Genomic DNA, 25,072 nt, shown 5'->3' with positions numbered 1-25,072 from the left:
CTAAACTGAGTGAGCTCAACTGTGAATGGTCCTGGCCCACCCCAAAAATAAAAAATTGCAGCACCCCCAACCCCAAACTACTTCCCACAGTTCTGGTTCTGGGTGGAGTTCTAAGAAATTAAGGTGTGGTGGAGGTGTGTACAGATAAGACATATTCACACCAAAAAAAGTGTCAAGGGAAGCCAGTTTGGATTTGGCTTCACACCAATCAAGCCAAACATCATTGACAGAAAAACATGGAATTGTTTCATTGTTGTCCTCTGGTGGCTAGCTAGTTAGCTAAAAATGTCGATTTTCTAAATTAGCCATGGACCGAGATAGGGATTTGGACTTAATTCTCCATACTGGCCAATGATTTAATGGGAATTCTGATCCAATAATAAATTCAAGCATTGTGCATCTGGCCTGAAAGGATGGAAGATCAATGTGTAGCTAGGTGTAGTAGTAGGATAATGTTAACTATATGGCTAATCATTGCCCATGAAAGGACGTAAGGCCAGCAATAAATAATTTTAGCCAGGCTAGCTTGGAACAACAAAAACTAAAAGCTTGTTCTCTATGACAAAGTTATAGACTGTTTTTTCTCTACAAGTGGGGTGAGTCAAGATGTTTTTTTTCTACTTACACACACACACACACACACACACACACACACACACACACACACACACACACACACACACACACACACACACACACACACACACACACACACACACACACACACACAGAGAGAGAGAGGAATCAGTACCACATGATATTTAGCTGACGTTGATTGGACTAAATTGTATTTGGAATCTTTTATTTGTCATTGTATTAGACTAAGTATGGGTAATTTAATGATGTTGAAGTTGAAGGTGCTGGAATAGTGGAGTCAGCTCCTGTTTCCTTTGTGACTTGTGGTAACTCTCCGGTGTTCTAAATGAATAGATGTTTAGTAGTCCAAAAATGTCAGAAACATTAACTTGATTGACCATGCTGTAGGTCATGTAACTGTTTGTTACATGCAATATGCTTTGTGGACTCCACCGGACAGAGGTTGCTCTCCGGTTTTGTGATGAAACAAAGGTGAGGTTGAATTTATTCTGCCACAGTGTCTTCTTATTGTCTCGGACTTTAGGCCTATATATCGTGGTGGTAAGGAATATGAGATAACAGGTTAAACTGTTACTGTTCAGCTGTTGAATTACATGTATTCAGCGTGCAAGGGAACCACGCCTGCAAAGCCTGTTATGCACCTGCACAAGGTAAGCCTAAATATCAACTACTGACAAGTGCACAGGAAAGACGCTCGTAAACAACACAGTGTCATTTCCTAAGTCAGAATCAAGCCCTTATAGCGTCTGTGACTCCATTTTAAAGTAGTTCATTTTCTTCTTCTTCATTCTTCATCCAACTAATAGGAATCTCCATCCAGTTGACTACTTTAAAATGGAGATGGCCTCAATGGCGCTGCCCATGCTGTCACAGATTCTATAATCGCCCACATACAAAGTCCTCTATCTATGTCTATGGCCTGTTGTTCACACACGTATCTGCCCTCTCGTTGGCTAAAATGGTCCCACCTGATCTCACCTCATCGCACCTGCCTTCCATCTTTGAGGACATGTATGTCCATTGTTAGAGCGGTCCCTTGACAATGTTTTCAATATAATAGACCATCTTTGATGCCTCAGAGGCTGCTTGAATGCCAACGATTTGGCAGTAACTCGCCCCAGCGTTTGGATGACAGTGGTATACAGGAACCAGAGGGCCACACAAAGTCATTTAATTCAGTTTACTTACACAGTTCATGAAAGTTTCAAATTGAAACAGAGACAAACAAGGATGACGAATAGATACATTGTAACAAATAGAAAATAAAAGTCAGATTAAAGTACTCTGAAAATCATATAGAAACAAATGCAGTCCATTTTTTGAATTGTAACTTTTACCCTGCATGCTTACAAACAATTCCTATGTGTTCCTACAGGCTTACATACGTACAATATATATTACAAAAACATTGTATGGATTATACATCAGCATTATTTCTCAATATTTTAAAACAAAGGCTAAATGTATAATCTAATTAGATATAAATAGTTTATCACAGTTAACCCACCTATTTTCTAATTTGTTTCAATAATTGTAAACAGACAACATTCACAATTTCAGCAATACATTTGCCTTCAATAAATGGAGTGAATATTGCTCCTTAGATGTTTGATATGTTGTCTTTCTGTGCTTTACTTTTGTATGAGGAGTACTTTATTTATATTATTGTTGCCTTCCTCACTTTCAACACTACTAGTGCTGACCGATTAACCAAAATGTCGGTTATTTTTAGTTTTTTAAACAACTAATTTACCGACATTGGTTAAATTGTTTGAATTTAACTTCGTTTTTATTTTTTTGTGACCCCACTGCACACATTGTACAATTTCTCTGGAGCTGAACTGTGCGATGTTGTAGGGAGTTGTAGTTTCTAACAGGCCAATATTCTACATAGTTTAGCCATAAAAAACGTGATATTAACTACAATAACCACAATCCATTGCGCATCTACTTGTCTGGACTGTTTCTTTTACTCCTGCTAGGGAAGAGAGAAGAATGCTAGATCGTGAGGTGAGAACAGCTATTGCTTCATGAGGTATCTACCTGAAATTACATGATCTAAGATGGATTGTTGGTATTCAGCAGTCATAAAAGTATGCCTTATTTACTTTGAAGAACTAAAAAATTGTAAATGTGTCAGACAGCATTGGCAGCAGCTCTATAGAGATGAAATTATGACTTGGAATGAAAAATTATTAATCAAATAAAACAAATGATATTTTATTAAAGTAAAGTAATGTGAATAAATGATGGTTAATAAGTGGTAAGCAGTAATGGGAAGTCACTGCCATCATGGGACTTTTATTAATTGTTTTATTCTGTGTTACAGTTTTCGACCCACATAATGCATAGTGCATTTAATGTAAAGCAATTAAATAATCGAAATCGCAAACCGTGTTTAAATAATTAAACCGAAACGACCTCAAAAAGCACTAATCGCTCATCACTAAACACTACATCCATAGTTATTTGCTTTTTTTACACCAGCCCTTGTATGTTTGCTACCATGGCCTCTTAAAGCTACGAAACCCTTCTCCTGGAATTGGTACGACCCAGGCTGCTGAGGCTGGCAGTGCTAGATCTACGGGAGAGACCAAGCGTGGGTCCAGTGGGGGAGACGGGGGAGACCTCGTTAGGACAGCCATGTTGCAGCAGGATGTCAGCGCACTCTTTGCTCCCAGTCTTTCTGGCCATGGTCAGGGCTGTCTGGCCCTGGGGATCCCTGGCCTTCACATCACTTCCATACTGCAAGGAGAGAGAGATTGAACAATTCACCATTTACATTCTGTATAAAATGACCAAAAAGTATAATCATTGAGAATGTGGTGAATTAATTAATACATTATGCTCATTTGAAGTCACTTGACTTGGGCAAAAGGCTAACAAAGTGCTTCCAGTGCTTGGGAAAGATAGGAAATAATTTGTCCAGGCCAGGGGCTTACCCAGACTAGCAGCTGTGTCATGACCACATCCCCCAGCTGACAGGCCGCGTGCAGGGCAGTGTGAGGCTGTGTATGGGAGGGTACTCCTCCGGTGGACAGGGCAGTGTTGATCTGGTCCTTGTTGCTGTGGGCCAGGAGTAGTAGGAACCTGGGCAAGTCCCTTTCTGTCACCGCTGACAGCAGACACACAGACATAGCAGTGTCCCCTGGGCCTGTGGAGCTTGGAGCAGGCAGGGGTGCCACAAACATCCGTTGCTCGTATTTGGCACGGATCCATGATTCTCTCTCCTCCCTGTGAGAGAGACCCGAACATACAGATGAGTGACCATGAGTTACCATGGCAACTCTTCATGGATCAGGAGAGCGCTCTCTGTGACAATATACAGTACCTTCCATTTGATTTACTGCAACACATTATTGGATGCAATCATTTCCATCTTATTTTAGTCTAGAAACGTTTTTCATTGGACAAAAAGAAGGGCTTTTCTTTTGAGCTCTCACGAAACCTAAAAATCTAGTAAGGTTTACAGATGTTCCCTGTCTATTACATTCAAACAGAGCCCTCACCGTGTGGCGTTCGGGGTGGGTTTGTGTCTGCCCTGGGTGTGGCTCTCCCAGATGCTATTGGCCAGGTGGTTGCCGATGGCGGTCAGGACCTGGGTGAGCTCCCGAGGCCAGTCATCCAAGTCCAGAGAGCGGACCCTCGATAGGTGTGTCCCCAGGTTACGGTGGATCCCTGAACACTCAATGCAGATCAACGCACCCAGGTTGAGACTGGCCCATGTGGGGTCTGGATGAAGGACAGACAAACCAGAGCACAGGATGTGAGGTAAAACGAGTGCAGTCTGCATCTAACGTAATCTAATTGATGTCCATAACAAGGGTCATTGCTAGAAGGGATCCAGCTTTTGTCAAAGTCACGTCAAAAAGTTGTTTTTTTGCATTTTTCTAACCTTAACCCTTTTCCTAAGCTTAACTTAATTATCCTAACCTGCTATGTTAATTCTCCTAACCTGCTGCATAAGTTCTCCTAGCCTGCTACAAAAAGTCAAATCTGATGTGAATTTGACAAAAGCTGGATCCCTTCTAGCCATGACCCATAACAATGGAGATAAAGACAGAGAGAGCCTAGAAACCCACTTGGTGCTTCGCAGTCCACACAGAGGCTGTTGCCCTTGGCATTGCGGATGGCCTGTATTGCTACTGCCTCACTCTGGCTGCTCCTCCGTGCCTATAAAAGAACACACACCCATTTCCTGGGAATGAAGTGCATGTGGCTGCCTACGTCACTAGACAGAGATCAGCACCTTGGGCAGTGATTCCTGTCACTACACAGACAAACGGTGGAATCTCCCCTCCCCAATTACAGAACAGAAATTCAGAAGGAACATTTATATACTATCAGACATTATTACGCTGTAGGCCTACACACACAAATAATGACAAGTACATGTAAAGAAGGGCATTGTAATGTTAAGGTGCTGCCCAGGCCAGTGCATTGTGGTCCTTGCCTTGTTCCTAAGGCTCTCACAGGACTGCAGGCTGGCGAGGATCTGGCTCTCTATGGCCGCCACCCAGGCATCTCTTTCCTCTAGAGTCTGGGCCTCAAAGTGCCATGTCTGCCCCGTGCTGGACACGATGATGAAGTCAACATTCTCCTCATCTACAAAGATAGGTTGGTAAAAATGCAGGGGGGAATGCAACATATATTTTAGTAAGTTTGAACCCTGTTAAACACTTATTTGACATATATGACAATTACAACATACAAACAGACTCACTGTGCCACCATGATATGTTCGCAGAGCAGGCAACAGGCATGCAATGGGGTGACAAAAGGGCGAACAGCTTAGTAAACAAGGCAAACAAATCATGAGCTTTACCAATCACAGTTTCGATCCGAATGTGCAATGCCGGTAAACAGTGACTTGACAAACAGACAACCAAGACACAGGACGATTCAGTGATCCAGCTGCTCATGTTCCTCGTTACCTGTCTTGTTAATATTTCTCAAGCTACCAAAGCTTTTTAATTTCCACATTTTGCGTTTTGCTGCAGGGCGACAGGTTAGCCCAGACAAGCAGGAGAGGAGGAGAAGGAAAATAAGAGCAATAAGAGATAGACATAAATAGTGCAGAATAATCTGGCAGAGATGTACAGCAGGAGGCCCCAGAGCTCACCTTCAGCCTGTCCAATGGCTGTGTCTCCTTTCTGGTTCATACTCTTCTTCCTTGTTTTCTTCTTTCTGTCAATCATTGGAGAGGATTGACCGTCTTTTCCAAAAGGGAGACTGGTCACTCCTTCAATAGCTTCTGACATTGGGGTACAAGGACAAATAAAACACGGTTTGTTATGTGCTTGCAGCTCTGGTTCTAACATGCTCCAAAGGCCACATTGGCATACTGTATATTAGAAACCCATTATTATGAATAAAAATGGAACACAAAAAGGGCTTTCTGACATACCAGCACTGTGTGACTTGCTGGACAGTGACGATGGACAGCATTTTACCCCACTGTCTGCTGGAGGAGGCAATGCCCCAGCCTGTTCCTCTACGGGCACAAGGCCTGTGCTCTCCGTGGCCCCAGTGTCTTTGATTACGTCGGTGAGGCCAGGGGAGGGGGAGGGGCCACAAGGGGGGACAGCCCTGGGTGGGCGTTTCCCTGGAACCTTCACTGTGACACGCAATAGGTCGATCTCTTTGGCGTGAGCATTCGGCATGTAGTCCTGGAACCGCTATAAGAATATTTTAAGATAATACACAACGCAGAGGTCAATAGGGAATTAACAATCAATGGAAATAGTTGTTTTTCAGTTCAACATCTGTTTAGAATCTGTGTAGGAATTTCAGTCCTGGACTCATAGCTACAGGTGACAAGTTTTTCTTGATCCAAATCGTTTATACATTGAGCCTGAAACAGGATACTATAATTTTACTGCAAGGAATTCTAATCGGTCAACCACAGGCTAGGGTTGGGATTTATAAATGACATCCTGCCCCTTTGTTCTGTGGAGAATCATTGAGGACAGGGAAGAATTAACATCTGCTTCTCAGCAAAACATTTATGATTTGTCCTCTTTGAATAAACCTATTTCTCTCCCCCTGATTTGCTTTGGGTTCTGTGTTATTGAAGAGTAACATCAACTGCAAACACCACCAAAATCATTCCCATGACTAGGTTGATGTGCTGAATATCACTAGACTAATATTGCAATGTTACTGTGTATTTAAGTTCACAACACAGTGGATTCTTTTATCAAAAGTCGATTTTAAGACAAAGTGTTATAACTCAAATGAGATATTACTGATGTTGATCTGGTTTGATTATGTTGCGACTTACATTGACACTCGAGTGATAGCCCAGTGTGCCGTTGCTGGACAGAGTCACATATTTCTTCTTCCACTCTTTGTTCAGCGAGCTCCCACTCCGCTTCCATAGGATACTCTGTTACAAACAATGGGATGAATGTTCCCTTCTATTACCGAAGATACAATAGAACTAGCTTATTCATTATACACGGTATCCAGTGTGTGTGTGTCACACTGACCTGTTTGATAGTGATAGCCCGGCCACTGCCCAAGTCACCTTTAGGGTCAACGTTCTTTTCACTGCCACTACCTCGACGGTTCTGAGAGAAGTTGTACCAAGTAAATAGAGTTTGAGATGAGTGTGACAGGTATAAAGACGGACTGACACAAGTTTACAGGACAGACCCATGTAGTGAGATGAGGGACTACATGATGGATGAAGAAGAGAAAACAAACCGTGTAAAGACTACTATATCTACAATTGTAAAAATGTATTTTTCAGCTCTCGTTTGAAATGTGTCGGCTTGAATTGTATGGCGTTTTGAGACATTGTTCCACTGATGAAAGCGTCTTCTAGTTTTGACCAGCAGAGATTTGGAGAACAGTAACTGACCTTGAACAGGGAGGTCCGTCGTTGAGGGACGTTTCTCAGGGACCCTGAGGAGGTGACACTGCCGCCCCCCTCTCCCCCCGCCCCAACCCCCGTCCCCACCCCACCCCGCAGCTCTCTATGGCTGATCACAGGGGTAGAGGGTAGGGAGGAGGGGTAGTTACTACTCAGTCCTCCATTACTAGCCTGAGAGGGAGAGGGGAGGACAGATAGGGGGATGGGGTGAAGTGGACAAATGAGATGAAACAGTAAACGAGGAAAACAGACAATTGACACAGTGTTCTTCCTTCTGGAGTACACTTGCAATCTACTAGGATAAATCCTACAACAGTGGTTCTCAAACGTTATGAACCATTCTTTGAATCCATGTATGGCCTCCTTTTATCCCCCAAATGAACTAAAAACCACATGTACAGTATTTAGCCGCAGCTCAAGGTTAAGTCAAACGCTCATATAGGAGAAGCTACAGCACCACGGCTGTTATCCACCTGTGGGTCCCACTGCACTACAGTATTGATTTTCTGTCAACAACACAGACGAGATAAGCCTGGGGGAAAATACAGATGTGAACAGTTTGAAGTATGTTACCTGTCCAGGGAAGGATGTTGACCCAGGTGTGGAGCCCCCAGAGTGACTGGGGGAGTTGGGAAGAGACTTACAGGAGGCCAGTAGGGCAGACTGCTTTTTCTGTGTGACTATCTTCTGGGCAGCTGAGAGGACAGAGCAAGATCAGTAAAGAAGGCACGAATTACCAATGACGTTCTTTTGACCGGCATGTGGACTGCATTGTTAAGTGGAATGATTTGTGAAGCATCGATTTATGAAGACGGAATGTTTGTGTTTAAAGTAGGACTGAAATTCTGTATTGTGTTGGCACATTAACAATGTGCCTATCCCTTTTGGATCCCACTGCTGACACCAATGTACTCAATGTCAGTTGACTTACCCTCCTGGAAAACCCGGTCCACGTTGAGCCCATAGGTGGCACAAGTCTCATAGAACACACAGTGCCTCACATCAACACACAGCTGCCGGGCACGTATGTCCTCAATCACGCGCGGGTTGGTACTGCTGATTTTGTCTACAGGGTAGAGAACAACAAACAGAGACAGATGAGGTAATGAACACTTTACGCTGCTAGAGTAACAGATCATTGGAATCCAAATAAACAAACAAGCACTCACTGTTTCCGGTGTGATCTGCAGCACAGCTATAATGGACCTCTGTCTGTTACATGCCCATTATAATGAATGGCCTTAATCCACCCCATCCATTCCTGCCTCCTGTCCCTTACCTTGTGTCCCAACCACAACCAGTGGGATTTCGGCAGTGCTGCGGAGTGTGTTGAGTTGGCTGTAAAGTTTGTACACCTCCTGGAAGCTGGCCTCATTCTCCAGACTGAATACAAGGACCACTGCATCCACCCAGCTGCTGAACTGGAGACAGAGATTTGATAGGATAGGGAGAGGGAGAGGGAGAAGAATGCAGAACGAGTCAGCGGTAGCAGTATTGGTTAAATATCCCACAAAAAAAATAGAATGGATTTTGACCAACTAATCCAATGTAATTCAGTGAATTCTATTAATCAATCTTTCTGTGTCTCTGGTGTTACAGTGACACATTCTTGTACATGGATAACAACAAGGCTGTATGGTTCAGAGGGTACAGACACACACAAAACACACCTGTGCATCAGGAAGCGCAGCCTCCTCCCTGATTAGTAGTAAATGGTTCTGTCCATCTAGCAACACCTCCTTCTTATACCTCCCCCCTGACAATGGAACAGTAGAGCAGAGGTTAGTTACTGTGTGTCAAGAGATTCATGAAAGATAAAAAGGTAGGACTGCAGAGTTGTTCGGTATATAGGACGAAGAGGACAAGAGAGGGGTTTTTCACGCTTACCTTCAATCTTCTCTAGAGGAAGATAGCTCCCTGTTATGTATCTATTTACCAATGCTGACCTGCCACTCTGAAGACTTCCCAGCAGCCCCTGCACAGATTAAAAAATGTTAGGAAACACACACAACCTGTCTTCAGTGATGTGGTAGTTTCCCTGAAGCTCTATCTAATTTCGCTTTCAAATGACCTTTCATGAGGATGGATTTGTCTTACCACACGGAGCTCTGGGATGGATCGACTCAGGGTCCACTCTTGACTATTTGCACAACTAGCTGCTTGGGGACAAAGGGAGAGATAGAGAGAGAGAATAATGTATATAATGCTAGGAGAATATCATAGTAAGGATGATCCTGAAATGTCACTAAGTTTGCTTATGAAATGATTTATGAATATAGCTGTTAAGCACGCCCCTTTAAGAAAATGCACAGTGAGTTCAAACGGTGCCCCATGGATTGATGATGAGCTGAGAAATTTAGTAATTCAACGTTATGATGCCAAAAAAGCATCAGATAAATCTGGCACTCCGTTTGATAAGCAAAGTTATTGTAAATTAAGAAATCTTGTGACCAAGCTAAACAAATGAAAGAAGGGTTTCTATAAGCACAACATTGATGAAGTAAAGGGTGACGGGGAAAAAACTGTGGGAATGTTGAAAGCTATTATGGGTAGGAATTCAAACAAGTCTGCCTCTTTTGTTGAATCAGAGGGTATATTTATTACAAAACCACACGATATCGCAATCTACTTTAATTAATATTTTACAGGCAAAGTGGACAGGCTGAGGAATGCTATCATTCCAACTGATGGCTCCATGTCATATACCCTTATAAAAGATTGTATCATGAAGGAGAGGCAATGCATGTTCGAATTTCACCAAGTAGTGGTTATTTTTTTAATTTAATCTTTATTTAACCAAGCAAGTCAGTTATGAACAAATTAAGTACGAGTACGGCCTTAGGACAAATGACAGATGATTGGTTAAAGAGGATGGATGACAGGAAGTTAGTTGATGCAGTGTTGCTAAGGACAAATGACAGATGATTGGTTAAAGAGGATGGATGACAGGAAGTTAGTTGGTGCAGTCTTGCTAAATTTCAGTGCTGATTTTGATGTAATTGATCATGAACTGTTCCTAGGTAAACTCAAATGTTATGGTTTCAAGTCAGCAGCTCTATCCTGGATATAAAGCTATCTATCCAGGAGAAGGCAAAAGTGTTCTTAATGGTAGCTTTTACAATAGTAAAGATATACATTGTGGTGTTCCTCAAGGAAGCTGCCTAGGCCCACCTCTCTACTTTATCTTTACTACTGATTTACCTTCAGTAATGAACAAAGCAAGAGTGGTAATGTTTGCCGATTACCCTACAAATGTATAGCGCAAGCATCAGAATGTAATGAGCTAACAGATGTACTCAGCAGGGAACTAAGTGGTATATGAGTGGGTTGATATGAACAAATTTGTGTTGAACATTTTGAAAACTAAATGTATTGTATTTGGTTCAAGATACATGCTTGCTGATGATACCCAATTGAATTTGTCGATGGATAGAATGCATGTAGAGCAAATTAAAAATACTATCTACTAGGTTGGACGCAGCTTTATCATGGTCAGAACACATAGATAGTATTGTTATTAAGATGGATAAGGGAATTGTTCAGAGTATGTAACATCTAGCACTCTGAATCAGGTGATTCAATCTGGTCCTATCACACTTAGAGTACTGTCCAGTTATATGGTCAATCCCTGGTCCTATCACACTTAGAGTACTGTCCAGTTATATGGTCAATCCCTGGTCCTATCACACTTAGAGTACTGTCCAGTTATATGGTCAATCCCTGGTCCTATCACACTTAGAGTACTGTCCAGTTATATGGTCATCGACAGCAAAGAAAGATATCAAAAAAAGCTCCAAATGGCTCAAAACAGGGCTGCCAAATTATCTCATTGCTCTATTCGTTTGAATACTATCCAAATGCATCAGAATCTCTCATGGCTTCACATTGAAAACAAATTACTATCCAGGCTTCTGATTTTCGTTAAGAATGTTGTATTTAAAAAAAAACGGTACTTTTCAGGCCAGTTAGTACATACTAGCAACATGCATAACCACCAAACTAGACAGATAAATTCAGGGCATCGAAGAAAACCCAAACAAATAACAAATTGCCTTAAATCTACAGTTTTATATAGAGCCATAGCTGAATGGAACTCTTTACTAATCCATATTTCTCAGGCAAAAAGTTAATCCACCTTCAAGAAAGCAAATTAAATAACAGTAATGCGTTAGACCATATGACTGGACAGGAAATAGAAAGAATCAACTAATTGTGTTTCCTGTCAAGTAGTTTAGTTGTCTGTATTGTTAAATGTTTGTAAATTCTTAATTTGCAATGGTTTGTAATGTCTTTATTAATTGGTGTTGGACCCCAGGAAGATTAACTAATGTTACGGCGTTAGCTAACGGGAATTCTAATTTTTAAAATCACAAATCACAACGGCCTTGGATAGGAACAGCGATTAAAATACTGCTCTGTGAATTATAACTGTGTGGTAGCCAGACACCCTTCATGAATCCACATACTGCATGTGGATTTGTATAAGCTCTGCTTCTGCATAATGTATGTTGTCTGCATATCCTGTTTATCGCCTGTCTGTATATTCTGTTTGTTGTGGCAGCCCCATTTCACCAAGTCAAATTCCTGCACATGCAAATGTATAATGAACAAAAATATAAACACAACATGTAAAGTGTTGGTCCCGTGGTTCATGTGCTGAAATAAAAGATCCTAGAAAATGTTACATACGCACAAAAAAAGGTTGTCTCTCAAATGTTGTGCACTAATTTGTCTACATCCCTGTTAGTGAGCATTTCTCCTTTACCAAGATAATCCATCCACCTCACAGATGTGGCATATCAAGAAGCTGATGAAACAGCATGATCATTACACAGGTGCACCTTGTGCTGGCAGCCATAACAGGCCACTCTAAAATGTGCAGTTTTGTAACACAACACAATGCCACAGATGTCTCAAACGTTGACGTAGTGTGCAATTGGCAGGCTGACTGCAGGAATGTCCACTAGAGTTGTTGCCAAATAATTTAATGTTCATTTCTCTACCATAAGCCGCCTCCAAAGTCATTTTAGAGATTTTGGCAGTACATGCAACCGGCTTCACAACCGCAAACCAGGTGTAACTACGCCAACCCAGAACCTCCACATCCGGCTTCTTCACCTGAGACCAGGTGAATCTGAGACCAGCCACGCAGACAGCTGAAGAAACTGTGGGTTTGCACAACCGAAGAAAAATGGTCAAAATACGCCTCACCAGGGTCTTGACCTGACTCCAAATGACCACCTCCAATGGCCACTGGCACGCTGGAGAAGTGTGCTGTTCACGGATTAGTCCTGGTTTCAACTGTACTGGGCAGATGGCAGACAGCGTGTATGACGTCGTTTGGGTGAGCGGTTTGCTGCTGTCAACCTTGTGAACAGAATGCTCCATGGTGGGGTTATGGTATGGGCAGGCATAAGCTACAGACAACAAACACAATTACATTTTATCGATGGCAATTTGAATGCACATAGATACCGGGGCGAGATCCTGAGGTCCATTGTTGCGCCATTCATCCGCCGCCATCACCTCATGTTTTCCACATGATTATGTACGGCCCCATGTCCCAAGGATCTGTACACAATTCCTGGATGCTGAAAATGTCCCAGCTGGGGCCTCCCGGGTGGCACAGTGGTTAAGGGCGCTGTACTGCAGCGCCAGCTGTGCCATCAAAGTCCCTGGGTTCGCGCCCAGGCTCTGTCGTAACGGGCCGCGACCGGGAGGTCCGTGGGGCGACGCACAACCGGGCCTAGCGTCGCCCGGGTTAGGGAGGGCTTGGTCGGTAGGGGTGTCCTTGTCTCATCGCGCACCAGCGACTCCTGTGGCGGGCTGGTGCGGCTGGCTTCCGGGTTGGATGCGCACTGTGTTAAGAAGTTAAGAAGCAGTGCGGCTTGGTTGGGTTGTGTATCGGAGGACGCATGACTTTCAACCTTCGTCTCTCCCGAGCCCGTACGGGAGTTGTAGCGATGAGACAAGATAGTAGCTACTACAACAATTGGATACCACGAAATTGGGGAGAAAAAGGGGTAAAATAAAATATATATATAAAAAAATACAATAAAAAAAGAATATGTCCCAGCTCTTCCATAGCTGGCATACTCACCAGACTCACCCACTGACCCATTGAGCATGTTGGCGATGCTCTGGATCGATGTGTACAACCGCCTGTTCCAGTTCCTGTCAATATCCAGCAACTTCGCACAGCCGTTGAAGAAATTAGTGGGACACCACAATCAACAGCCTGATCAACTCTATGCGCAGGAGATGTGTCGTGCTACGTGAGATCACACCAGATACTGACTGGTTTTCTGATCCATGCCTTGATATTTTTTTAAGGTATATCTGATCAACAGATGCATATCTGACTGGGAATGCATATCAGGTAATCAAATGGCTACCCGGACTATCTGCATTGTCGTCCCCCCAAACTTTGATCTGATTTGATATCTGTATTTCAAGTCATGTGAAATCCATAGATAATTTTTTCCACTCATTTATTTATTTAAATTGACTGATTTCATTATATGAGTTGTAACTCAGTAAAATATTTTCAATTGTTGCATGTTGCATTTATACTTTTGTTCAGTGTATTTGGTGAATTGAGGTTATTCTGATTCTGTTTCTGATGAAAGCAACCTTTAACTGTAATATCAACTACTGGATTTAACTAGTTTCTCAATTCAAAGTTTATCCACTCTGCCCCTCAGAGGTTTGCAGTAGCATGTGTTGTTCTCCTAGAATGCCCTTTATATGCTGAAGCTGCCCGTCACGGCATCTGGTTTCGCAAAGGATCAAAGTGTCTAAAGGTGTCTGAAGCAGGGAACTCTCTTTGCAAAGACAGAGAGAAGGTTCGGTGACACTGCTGCGTTCTTCGTCCTCTCCCAGTGGAACACGACACCCACACGCACACTTGTCACGGTCAGGGAGGTAACACCACACACACAGAGTTGTGCCACGCTGCCACTGTCCCTGCTGGGCTAAAGAGGTGACATGCCCCCAATGCGATGTGACGCACACACCCTCAGACCCCCAGTTGTCTCTGCCCACTGTCCACAGCTGTGGCTCTGTGATGAGAGAGAGAGAGAGAGAGGGAGAGAGCAGGGTGCTGAGTGCCTCTGTGTTGCTGTTGTGGGTTCCAGGGACAGACGGTTCTACCTCACAGCCACCTGGTTCTGATCTGAATCATGGCTACAGACCATCGGACGAGCCCCTCACAGATGCATCCCCATACAGATGCACAATGAGTGCAGAGAAGATAGGGCAAGAAAAAGATAGGGAGGAGAAAAAGGGCTTTTACACAAGCTACCACTGCGGGCAGCTCTCTAGTCTCTCAAATGAACACTAGGATAAGAGATGAACTTGACTCCATTTGAATTCATCCCCAGTCAAAGGGCTCTTTATGTGCCAGACCACATGAGAGATGTTGCCAAAGCAATTAGACAGCATGATCCTTAGACAGCTGCCTGCAACACACTCCGTATAAAGCTGAATATTGAGACTCCCTCTTAGAACTGTATGAAAACAACTGTCACGTGTCACTTAGATTCAAAGGACCCTTCCGGTGCACTACCCTTCCATTCTTTTTTAGGAACATCAAAAGTCTCACTCTTCACCTCCGTTTCATGTCTCTCTCTCTCTCTCTCTCTCTCTCTCTCTCTCTCTCTCTCTCTCTCTCTATCTCTATCTCTATCTCTATCTCTATCTCTATCTCTCTCTCTCTCTCTCTCTCTCTCTCTCTCTCTCTCTTGCTCTCTCTCTCCGTTGTGCAACACACCCATAACATACATTTCCCTACCCATGTTGCTATGGTAACCTTTCCTCCAGACCCCACTAGCCTGATTCTGCTTTTGCCCAGAGAACACATACGTGACCAGACACAGAACACATGCATGTGTAACAGCATGAATAATATACAGACACTTTAGGCACATACTAATATTGAGCAAGCATACATAACATACATAAAACCAGTTCAAACTCATATTTAACACAGGCTGCAGGCACATATCAGTGAAACCACTTGTCAATACAGTCTACAGACCATAATAATGCTGGCATGTTATTGACCTTGACCATATAAATGGGTAATGATTTAAGGGACATGTTTTTGTTGTTGTTGGTCAGAGGCAGATGAAACGACAAGGCGTTCGGATGTTTTACCAACTTGTCACACAAATAGGGCACATTTATTATTCATAGACCTTAGAATGTCAGATGGTTGAAAACATGAAGTACAGGGAGAGAGAGAGAGAGAGAGAGAGAGAGAGAGAGAGAGAGAGAGAGAGAGAGAGAGAGATTTGTGGAGGAATAGTCAGGCATTGAGTGGGCGGAACATCAAAGATATGGATTAAGGATATTGGCTGTAATTGCACTTTCCCAGAGGGTATTCATATTGTCAAATTTCCCTTGAACTGCTCCAGTTTTGGAGACGGAAAAGAAACAGCAGCCAAAGCAATACATCAAAATAACAGATAGTCATGGTGCCATGCTGTCAGCCTGCTGCCACAGCCTGGGCTTTAACCAGAGCTGTATATCCATAATATATACTATAGTTCTGGCTTTAATCATTAGGATCATTATTAAACAGTGGCGCTGTTCCAAATGGCACCCGATTTCCTATTTAGTGCACTACTTTTTAACCAGAGCCAAATGGGTGCACTAAATATGGAATAGGGTCCTATTTTGGGACAAACACACAGTGTAGCTCTGCCGTGGAGAGATTACCCCTTCCGGCTGCGTGAAATCATCCCCCGTTCCATTCAGAAGGGAATTAGATTAAAACTGTCCACTATTGTCAGCTCAGAGATCAAAAGACTTTCTATCATGGTTTTACAGTCACACGTGGCTCTAAGTTAAACATCGCAGACACGTGACATCCATATTATTATGAGCTCAATATCAAATGTATGCAGGCTCTCAGAATAGCTCATTCCCTTCCCTCCATTACAAATGGTTTCCTCGGCATACGGATCAAATACGGGACTAGAATAAAATGGATACTCAATTGATTCCTCCTTGACTGTCTAGTTACTATGATGGTCGAATAGCAGCAGACAGACATTTGCTCTTGATCTGTATATAAAGTATTTCAACCCTTAGAGCAGTGTTTGTGTGTGTGCGTGTGAGAGAGTTGGAAGGGACTCTGCTTCATTTTCGTGAATGCTGTGAGTGTGGGAGGAGGTGAGGAGAGGCTATTGGTCTGAGACACGGGGGTGGTGTCATCGTGTGACCCTTATTGTTTGATAATTCCAACATAAAAGAGTGCATTGTTTGTGTGTGTGTGTGCTTGCGTGTGTGCTTGCGATGTCCTACCGTCCTCCTCACTGGACTCTCTCTGTATATTGCAGACAGGGGGAAGTGTTGCTGTGTTAGAGGAAGTGGTGGCTGAGACAGAAACAGGGCTGCTGCTTTTGGTGAAGATCCCACTGATGAACTTGAGCATCTTACGATCTCGAGCAGAGCCCTTTTGTCCCTGCTGGTTGTGGGGACCAGGCTGCATCTGGCTGTTCTCTCTACCCACACAGAGGTCCTCTGCCTGGCTGTTAGGGTCAGTGTCATCCAAGGTACAGCTGTAGCCCCTGCGTGGGGGCTTGGGGACTAGGGTGACCGGAGCAGGTAGAGAAGCGGAACTGTTCTTCAGCCTCTCCATCCTGGGATTGTCTCGTTTTGCAACCGCTCCTCCTCTTCCCTCCTGTGTGCCAGCTTTGTCCCCAGCTTCATCAGTCACTTGTTCTTGATTCCCCGCTCCAGCTTCAACCCTACATCCCTGACCCTGGGATCTGGCCCGACCCTCACCACTCTCAGCCCAGGAGGCCCGACAGAGACCAGGGGACCGGGTTGGGATTCTGCCGTCTCTGCTACCCAGGCTCTGGGACGCCGAGGGGCTTCGCTTGGCCTCCCGGCGGCTGGTTACAGGGCTGGCCAATGGGCTGTGGGCTTTGAGCACGGACCCTGGATGCTGACCTCCCGTGCGTACAGGGATACTGCTCCCGGTCGGGGTGCGGTTGGGGTCGACTGCTACCGCCACAGATGTTGAGGTCTGCGGTGTAGCTGTGCTGCACGTTATCACTTTTGAGGTGACTGTTGTCGTCCGGTTGTCCTCTTTCTCCCCTGCTGCATCCTCTCCACTCGTTAATGTTTCAGTCTTGACATTGTCAACCGCGGAGGAGATAACACCATTGTCTCCGTCTGGTAACTCGTCACTTTTTTTAGGAGGAACATCGCCCACAAAAGGTTCCTCATCTCTCGAGGGGATACTGGGTGATTTCCTCTCCTCCTTCTTGAGTTCACTAACTTTTCCACCCTCCAGGACAGCAACATCTGCCTGGTTGTCCTCTGGGGAGAAGGGCTGTCCCGTCTCCACCCCAGCCTCCCTCCCCTGGGTGATTGACCTGGCCTGCTCCCCTCCATGTTCTTCCACAGCCTCTACCTTGACCAGGGTGAGGGAGATGAGGTAGGTGGTGCGCTGGTGCAGCGTGTCGGCTCGGCTCATGTGATCAGGCTTTGGTAGACACACCATAGACAGAGAAATTCAGAAAGAGCTGACACTGACATGGGTCGATGACTGACAAGCTTTGAAATTCTGATCCTCAAAGGAAAATGACAGCAGCTGGGAGCAAACTCAGAGAGAGAGAGAGAGAGAGAGAGAGAGAGAGAGAGAGAGAGAGAGAGAGAGAGAGAGAGAGAGAGAGAGAGAGAGAGAGAGAGAGAGAGAGAGAGAGAGAGAGAGAGAGAGAGAGAGAGAGAGAGAGAGAGAGAGAGAGAGAGAGAGAGAGAGAGAGAGAGAGAGAGAGAGAGAGAGAGAGAGAGAGAGAGAGAGAGAGAGAGAGAGAGAGAGAGAGAGAGAGAGAGAGAGAGAGAGAGAGATCTCCTCAGGGGGATTAGAACAGAACTGCTACACACTTTCAGATGTATTTATTCACTTTCCCTCTTCTCTGCTTTTAGATTTAGGATTCCAGTCATCCAATGTCAGTGTTTCACTTAATCTTCCATCCATTGTCATGGAATGTAGAAAAATACAACATTTTTTGCCCACAAATATCTGAAATTTGTGCAGTTGTGTTAACCAAAAACATGCTATGGTAAAAACAGCAGCAATATAAATATATGTGGATTCAATTATTCACTTGACCTTATTTGCGTTGCGTTGCTCCCCCATCTCGAATGGTGTTCAACTCCATGTCCCATATTTGATGTTAAACGCAAATCAGAAAAAACAAAATCCGCTCCAAGTCACAATATAGTCTATCTCACTGCAACTGTCAATCAAGTGTCAAGAAAATTTGAAGTGTTTGAATATTCCCATGTTGAAAAAAAGATACGAAAATTATCCTCACAGCAGTACAGACCATGGTTTATCCTCTTCAGCCATGTGTTCTCACAGGAGCCTCTACTCAATCAGAGAAGGGTTGTGGTCAAAGCGAGAGAGACAGACAGGACAGTGATCCGACGTGATGTCGATCAGGAAGAAAAAGACAATAGGATCCAATCGGAGGCAGAGATCTGAAGATGCATGACCGAGTCACAGCGCCCGGCCACCATCACGCCTCTCACCCTCGGTCCCTGTGTCTTTCAAGTGTGTCAGGCACAGGGAATGTCAGTAGTACCACGAGCCTGGGAGGCTGAGCTAAGCCTCTGTGCTGAACACTGAACGTCTCTGGCTCTGAATCGCTCTGCTATACAGAAAAATCGTGTTCGACATGAGCAGGAAATAAACAGTCGCAAAGCTGGTACCCGGATAGTATGGATACAGAGAGGAATCTTCTCAATCCCTCCTCCTCAATCGCTCATCTTGATCCCCCTTAGTGTGAGCGCCAAGCCAAACAGAGAAGGAAAACCCTGTTTCTATCCTATCTCCCCCTCTCTGTCTCTTTCCCTCTCAGCAGGCAGACTGTGTGTGCTGTCCCTGCTCTTTATTGCTTGTCACTCCCCCTCTCTCTCTCTCTCTCTCTCTCTCTCTCTCTCTCTCTCTCTCTGTGTTATGAATGTGGAGGTGATGAGGCGTAGATGAAAAGACTGGTGGTAAAAGCTCAGAGAAGCTGGACCTGGTGAAAGAAGGCAGGAGACACCAGAGGAGGGGAGATCAGGGGCAGAGAGACAGAGAAAGAATAATGAAAGAGGTGTGGGAGAGGGTAATCAAGAGTGACGGTGGAGTAGAACGAGGGATGGTGGAGAGGAAGGAAAATAGCGACTGCTTTATTTTTCTCCTTCTCCTTTCCCTTGTCTGTTCTCATTGCACAGCTGCAGCAGCTTCATCAAGATCCGTCACAGCCACTCAGTGTTAGTTATCATCAGTATCCCCCTCCTCAGTCTTTACTCAAGATGCTGAGCTGGCTTGTTACTAAGGTTTTAGGATCTTCCTGGCTCCAGTGGTATTATCCTAGCTCCTTTCCTACTCTATCAGCAGATAATCTCTATCTCTTAATTGTGTGTGTGTGTGTGTGTGTGTGTGTGTGTGTGTGTGTGTGTGTGTGTGTGTGTGTGTGTGTGTGTGTGTGTGTGTGTGTGTGTGTGTGTGTGTGTGTGTGTGTGTGTGTGTGTGTGTGTGTGTGTGTGTGTGTGTGTGTGTGTGTGTGTGTGTGTGTGTGTGTGAATGCATTGACCTGTAGACTTCTCTCATTGGCAGATGTGAGGGTGAGAACATATTGGATATCAATAAGATCATTACACATTACATTCAAATAAGAAAAACTGAAAATGTTCTATATCCGACTCGTTATGCCATAATACATCTCTATCCAAATGTTACAAATTTCAGATTTAAAAAAACATACATTTTATGGGTTCTCTTTGTAAAACCACGTACAGTTTTGTGAGGGTTGTTTCGGTGTAGAATCTTCACATACACTAGACTCATATCTCAGTCTCTCCCTGCTGACATCCAAATACATAACATCTGACTACCCACCTGCTCCCACCTACTTCCCCTCCCTCTAACCCGCTTACAGTCACTGAGGGGGCCTTGACCACACTCACACAGAATACAAAAGACCCTGACAGCATTTAGCTTAAGGAGTAAAACACAGCCTAGGAACAACAAGATGCAGTCTCAAACACAGAGGAAGTGCACTGAATGAATGTGACTGGTACATCCACCTTAGGGCTAACACACAATGTTATTTTTGGAGAGCAGGTCAATTTATGTGTGAACTCCTGCAGAACATATAAAATCATATTTTTAGTGTTCCATTTCTGTGCTTACGTGTAAGAGGTTTGCATATCTTTCTGTCTCTTGATGAATCTGATATAGACACCCACAGATTTGAGATGAAGAATCCGGTTGCTCAAGGCAAGGATTGTCAGACACGTGGGCTCTCTCTCTCTGACACACACACACACACACACACACACACACACACACTCACACTCACACACACACACACACACACACACACACACACACACACACACACACACACACACACACACACACACACACACACACTCACACTCACACTCACACACACACACACACACACACAGAGGGAGTCAGATGGACACTGACAGAGGGCAGTGTTGAGGCTGGATGATATATATGTATTTTTTTATTTAAAATTTTACCCCGTTTTCTCCCCAATTTCGTGGTATCCAATTGTTTTTAGTAGCTACTATCTTGTCTCATCGCTACAACTCCCGTACGGGCTCGGAAGAGACGAAGGTTGAAAGTCATGCGTCCTCCGATACACAACCCAACCAAGCCGCACTGCTTCTTAATACAGCGCGCATCCAACCCGGAAGCCAGCCGCACCAATGTGTCGGAGGAAACACCGTGCACCTGGCAACCTTGGTTTGCGCGCACTGCGCCCGGCCCGCCACAGGAGTCGCTGGTGTTCGATGAGACACCAGCCAACCCCTCCCTAACCCGGACGACGCTAGGCCAATTGTGCGTCGCCCCACGGACCTCCCGGTCGCGGCCGATTACGACAAAGCCTGGTCGCGAACCCAGAGTCTCTGGTGGCACAGCAGTACAGCGTGGATGATATTTTTATATATTACCCCGCTAGCACATTTGGTTCATTGTAAGTTGTGGGAACGTATGTTTTTGGTTTCACATTGGATGTGGTAACGAAGCCATACATTTCCTGACTGGTAAAAACTGAACGTTTTTTAAACGTTATGAGAACAGAAGTGAAAATTTGGCCTTTTCTGGGAACGTTTATTTTTAGGTTGCAGGGAGGTTCTGAGAACTTTTACTCTGGTTCCTTTAACATTTTCCAGGGAGGTTTTATTAACGTTCTGAGAATGGAACATATAGATCAGTTGGAGGTTTTTAAATAACTTCCTTAAAACTTATTGAATGTTTCAATAAGGCTTTTAATAACACTGCTAGCTTATTTGCGGTAAATGTTTTTTAAACTCCAAGCACAGATAGGACACATGGTAATTCATTTACTTGGGCATTAAATCATGCAAAGGCCTGCATTTTGTTATTGTGACATGGCATCAGTGAGATTCAAACCTATAATCTTCTGATCTCTATCAATGGAATCAGTCCACTGCACCACCAGGATGGAGCTAGCATGCCATGTTGTTTTATGCATACAAATCTGTTTATTTCTGTCTATTCAAACAGACCCCATTTCAAAGGAAACAATGCTGAGAATGGAATGTACCTGTTTTTAAATAACATTCTTCAAATGCTCTCTTAACGTTACTAAAGTTTTCTTTATGTTCTCAGAACAATTTGAGAATATGACTTTAAACAGAACCATGAGAAAACCGGTAGGAAACGTTATGTTGAAGTACTGAAATTCCCACAGAAAAACATTGTTTTTCAACATTCTATGAACTATTTGAGAGCATTCCCAAAGTCAAACCAGTTGGAGAACGTCCCTAGAAAATTTAAATGAAATGTAACCATGTTTGAACTTTTAGGAAACGTTCTGTTATAGCAATGAAATACCAAGAAAATAATGTTTTTTTTGTCAAGTTCCTTTAATGTGCTGAGAATGTTCCAAAGCCAAGCAACTATCCTTAACTACTCCCAGAAAGTTGCGGGAAGGATGTATGCAAAATAACCATAGGGTGGCAGGTAGAGTGTTGAGCCACTAACCAAAAGGTTGCTAGATCAAATCCCTGAGCTGACAAGGTAAAAATCTGTCATTCTGCCCCTGAACAGGGCAGTTAACCCACTGTTCCTAGGCCGTCATTGTAAATAAGAATTTGTTCTTAACTGACTTGCCTAGTTAAATAAAGGTTAAATTAATCAATCAAAACACGTTCTCACCAAGCTTTAAGAAACCTATGGTTCTCAGAACATTTTGTGCTAGCTGGGTATTCCATCTTTGCTGTGAGCCATCCCTGGTCCTCTTTAAAAGGCCAATTGTAGCTGTTATTCTCTCAATATCAAATCATTTCTGAGTAGAAATTAAGTACCTTATTTGAACAAAAATTGCTTCCTAGCAAGATACATTGTTCAATCAATAATTTTGCAAGGACTGTCAGGGAGTGATCTAAGTGGGGAGGGGAAAACTAGCTGTTATTGTCAGAGGTTTGGAACTCTCTTTCTTTTTGGACTATTAACCAATTTACTGTCTAGTGATGTCAAAACTCCATCCCATCAAAACAGGCAGTCTTTTTAAACGGGTCTTACACTAAGAGGGCATTATCATCATTCTCACAATTTAACAGTATTATTCCATCCTCATAGTGTGGAAATATATATAAAACACAGGAAAATATATTTTTTTACAGCACTGGGCCTTTAATCTGTTTTCTCTACAGAAATCATCCACTCTCCCACTGTGTTGGCATGCTGCAGAGAACGGAGCTGCTGCATGTGACAGATCCTAATTCAAATGGCTTCATTCGGCACCCTGGAGCATCATTCCTTCTCCCCACGCTGTTTTTTTGGTCAGCCTATTTTTGGCACGGCGGCCATCATCCGCTTCATCCAACTCACTTCCATTCAATTCCTGACAGAAATGCCGCCTCTGACACCAGTGCAATGCACACTATGGGCTCTGGCCAAAAGTAGTGCTCTATGTAGGGAATAGAGTGCCATTTGGGATTGAGCCCATGAGATGGGTACCACAGAGTGGACTGTCAGAGTCAGAATCTGTGATCGTGGCTGTCATGGAACATTTGCTGGCCAAAATGTATAAATTATGCTAAATAAATGTTTAAAGCACAAGTGACTCTCAACTAATTAGGGACTCTGGTGACCTTTCTCCCACAGCCAAATAGGGGAGTGACTAAATGACTATCTTTCACTGAATAATACATTGATGATCTAGGGAGAAAAGGTTGAACAATTATTTTTAACATCTCTACTCAATTTTGTGTATGATTTAGGGCAGCCATCTCATTCATTAGTAAAACAGAATAGCAGGTGAACGACAATAAAACAAAGACGCTCTGTGAAATCAAGAAAGAAACTAAGCAAGAGTGGGAAGGAGGATGGAGGAAGTGACGGAAAGCGACAGAATTCGCATGCAAACTAAGGTGCTAGGAAACTGTCTTGATCTGAGAGGAAGTGGCTTTGAGGGTACAGAAGAAGGGTGGCAGACAGCGTGTTGGGTTGAACAACCCTGCTGCCATGGTAATGGCCACAGAAACTTGTTGCTAACCCTGTGTTCAGACTAAATAGTAGCTACACAAACATGGCTTCACTCTCAGAAGAAAGTCAAATGGAAATGTTGAATGTGAGAGAGAGACAGGAGTGTGGAAGAACGCGCCAAACACCGGGGAAGTCAAGAGGTTGATCTTATCGTGATCTGCAGTCAGTTGTTTTGAGAGGCACACACATTTCTGGGTAACTGGTCAGTCTTGACCTTAAATTAAACCTCCACCTCCATCACAAACAACCGTACATCATACTTTACTTGAAGGGGGTATGCACAAGGCATAACAGTTGAGAAAGACTTCAAATGGGCTAATCAGTAGAAAGAAAGATATTTTCCGTTACCAACAATATTACACAAACCTATAATGTGATCTAAGTCACAGGTTTGAACGCTATACTTGAATTCAGTAACAGCGTGGTATTGATTCAAAACTGCACATTCTAATTTCGTGTCAAACAAAGCTCGCACCTGCTGTGATGATAAGAGAGCTTACCCTGAATACTATGGAGGTAAACCTTCAGGCCAGAACGGAGCTGCTGATCACCAACCCTCTCAAACTGCTTGAACAGTTTGTTGATTGTGTTCTGGACGGATTCATGCCGTTTCACCTCTGCTCTTATGGCACTTGACTGAGCCAATTTGTTGCTGCTATTCATCTTGAAGTATGTAGATTGAAATAAAACTGGGTAAAGAATGCAGTTGCTTTCAGCCCATTTGAACTCTTTTTCGTTCCACAAATGAACCGTTAAAATGCAAAAATATACCCCCAGAAGAAAGGTACACTCAAAAGTCTAGACCACAAAACACCAGAGCTCTCATTGCAACATGTTTCAGTTTCCTCTGATGGCTTTGAACTGACTTCCTTATTTCAAATCGTATGTGCTCTAGGCAACACTAACAACTGCAAAGGTTATTTTTGCGGATTCAAAAGTCATACTATTTTCTTTTACATAACAATACAATTTCAGGTGCAATAGGTGCATTAAGTATTTGTGTTAATAGATATCTCTATGTTCACAATAAGGGCACAACAACA

General features: G+C 43.6%; 1 protein-coding gene and 1 long non-coding RNA gene across 7 annotated transcripts; one reads left to right on the top strand and one right to left on the bottom strand.

Annotated features, from left to right (window-relative positions):
* Positions 1 to 1,752: 1,752 nt before the first annotated feature.
* agap2 (ArfGAP with GTPase domain, ankyrin repeat and PH domain 2) lies at positions 1,753 to 24,869 on the bottom strand. Of its 6 annotated transcripts, none has more exons than XM_046366015.1 (18): positions 24,530 to 24,869; positions 9,572 to 9,630; positions 9,362 to 9,449; positions 9,145 to 9,230; positions 8,754 to 8,895; positions 8,406 to 8,540; positions 8,048 to 8,169; positions 7,463 to 7,645; positions 7,089 to 7,169; positions 6,881 to 6,985; positions 6,005 to 6,275; positions 5,720 to 5,851; positions 5,532 to 5,591; positions 5,051 to 5,202; positions 4,680 to 4,770; positions 4,107 to 4,329; positions 3,540 to 3,831; positions 1,753 to 3,342 (listed from the first exon to the last, which is right to left on the bottom strand). In XM_046366015.1, the coding sequence occupies exons 1-18, from the start codon at positions 24,690 to 24,692 to the stop codon at positions 3,118 to 3,120; spliced, it is 2,610 nt and encodes an 869-aa protein (XP_046221971.1). In that variant the 5' UTR covers positions 24,693 to 24,869; the 3' UTR covers positions 1,753 to 3,117. The 6 variants fall into 6 exon arrangements, with proteins under 6 accessions (XP_046221971.1, XP_046221967.1, XP_046221968.1 ...); XM_046366011.1 differs by lacking the exon at positions 24,530 to 24,869 and adding an exon at positions 16,784 to 18,098; XM_046366012.1 differs by lacking the exon at positions 24,530 to 24,869 and adding an exon at positions 16,784 to 18,098 and having other exon boundaries at positions 5,720 to 5,848.
* Positions 2,574 to 23,637, top strand: LOC124046056. Its single transcript, XR_006840942.1, has 3 exons — positions 2,574 to 2,607; positions 4,098 to 4,368; positions 23,195 to 23,637. It is a non-coding gene; the product is annotated as an uncharacterized LOC124046056 (long non-coding RNA).
* Positions 24,870 to 25,072: the final 203 nt, after the last annotated feature.

This window comes from Oncorhynchus gorbuscha, linkage group LG10 (genome assembly GCF_021184085.1).
Source record: "Oncorhynchus gorbuscha isolate QuinsamMale2020 ecotype Even-year linkage group LG10, OgorEven_v1.0, whole genome shotgun sequence".
In the NCBI taxonomy this organism is placed as follows: Eukaryota; Metazoa; Chordata; class Actinopteri; order Salmoniformes; family Salmonidae; genus Oncorhynchus; species Oncorhynchus gorbuscha.
Note: the sequence above shows the minus strand (reverse complement) of the source record. Positions and strands in the feature narration are given on the sequence as shown.

Bases quoted from the DNA above. Each gene is read 5' to 3' on its own strand.
- agap2 (XM_046366011.1), bottom strand. From the start codon at position 17,990: ATGGTGTGTCTACCAAAGCCTGATCACATGAGCCGAGCCGACACGCTG. The intron at 8,170-8,405 runs GTAAGTCAACTG...CTGTCCTCTCAG, and splicing joins GGACCGGGTTTTCCAGGAGG to CTGCCCAGAAGATAGTCACA. The intron at 4,771-5,050 runs GCAAGGACCACA...GTTCTTTTATAG, and splicing joins GTGAGAGCCTTAGGAACAAG to GCACGGAGGAGCAGCCAGAG.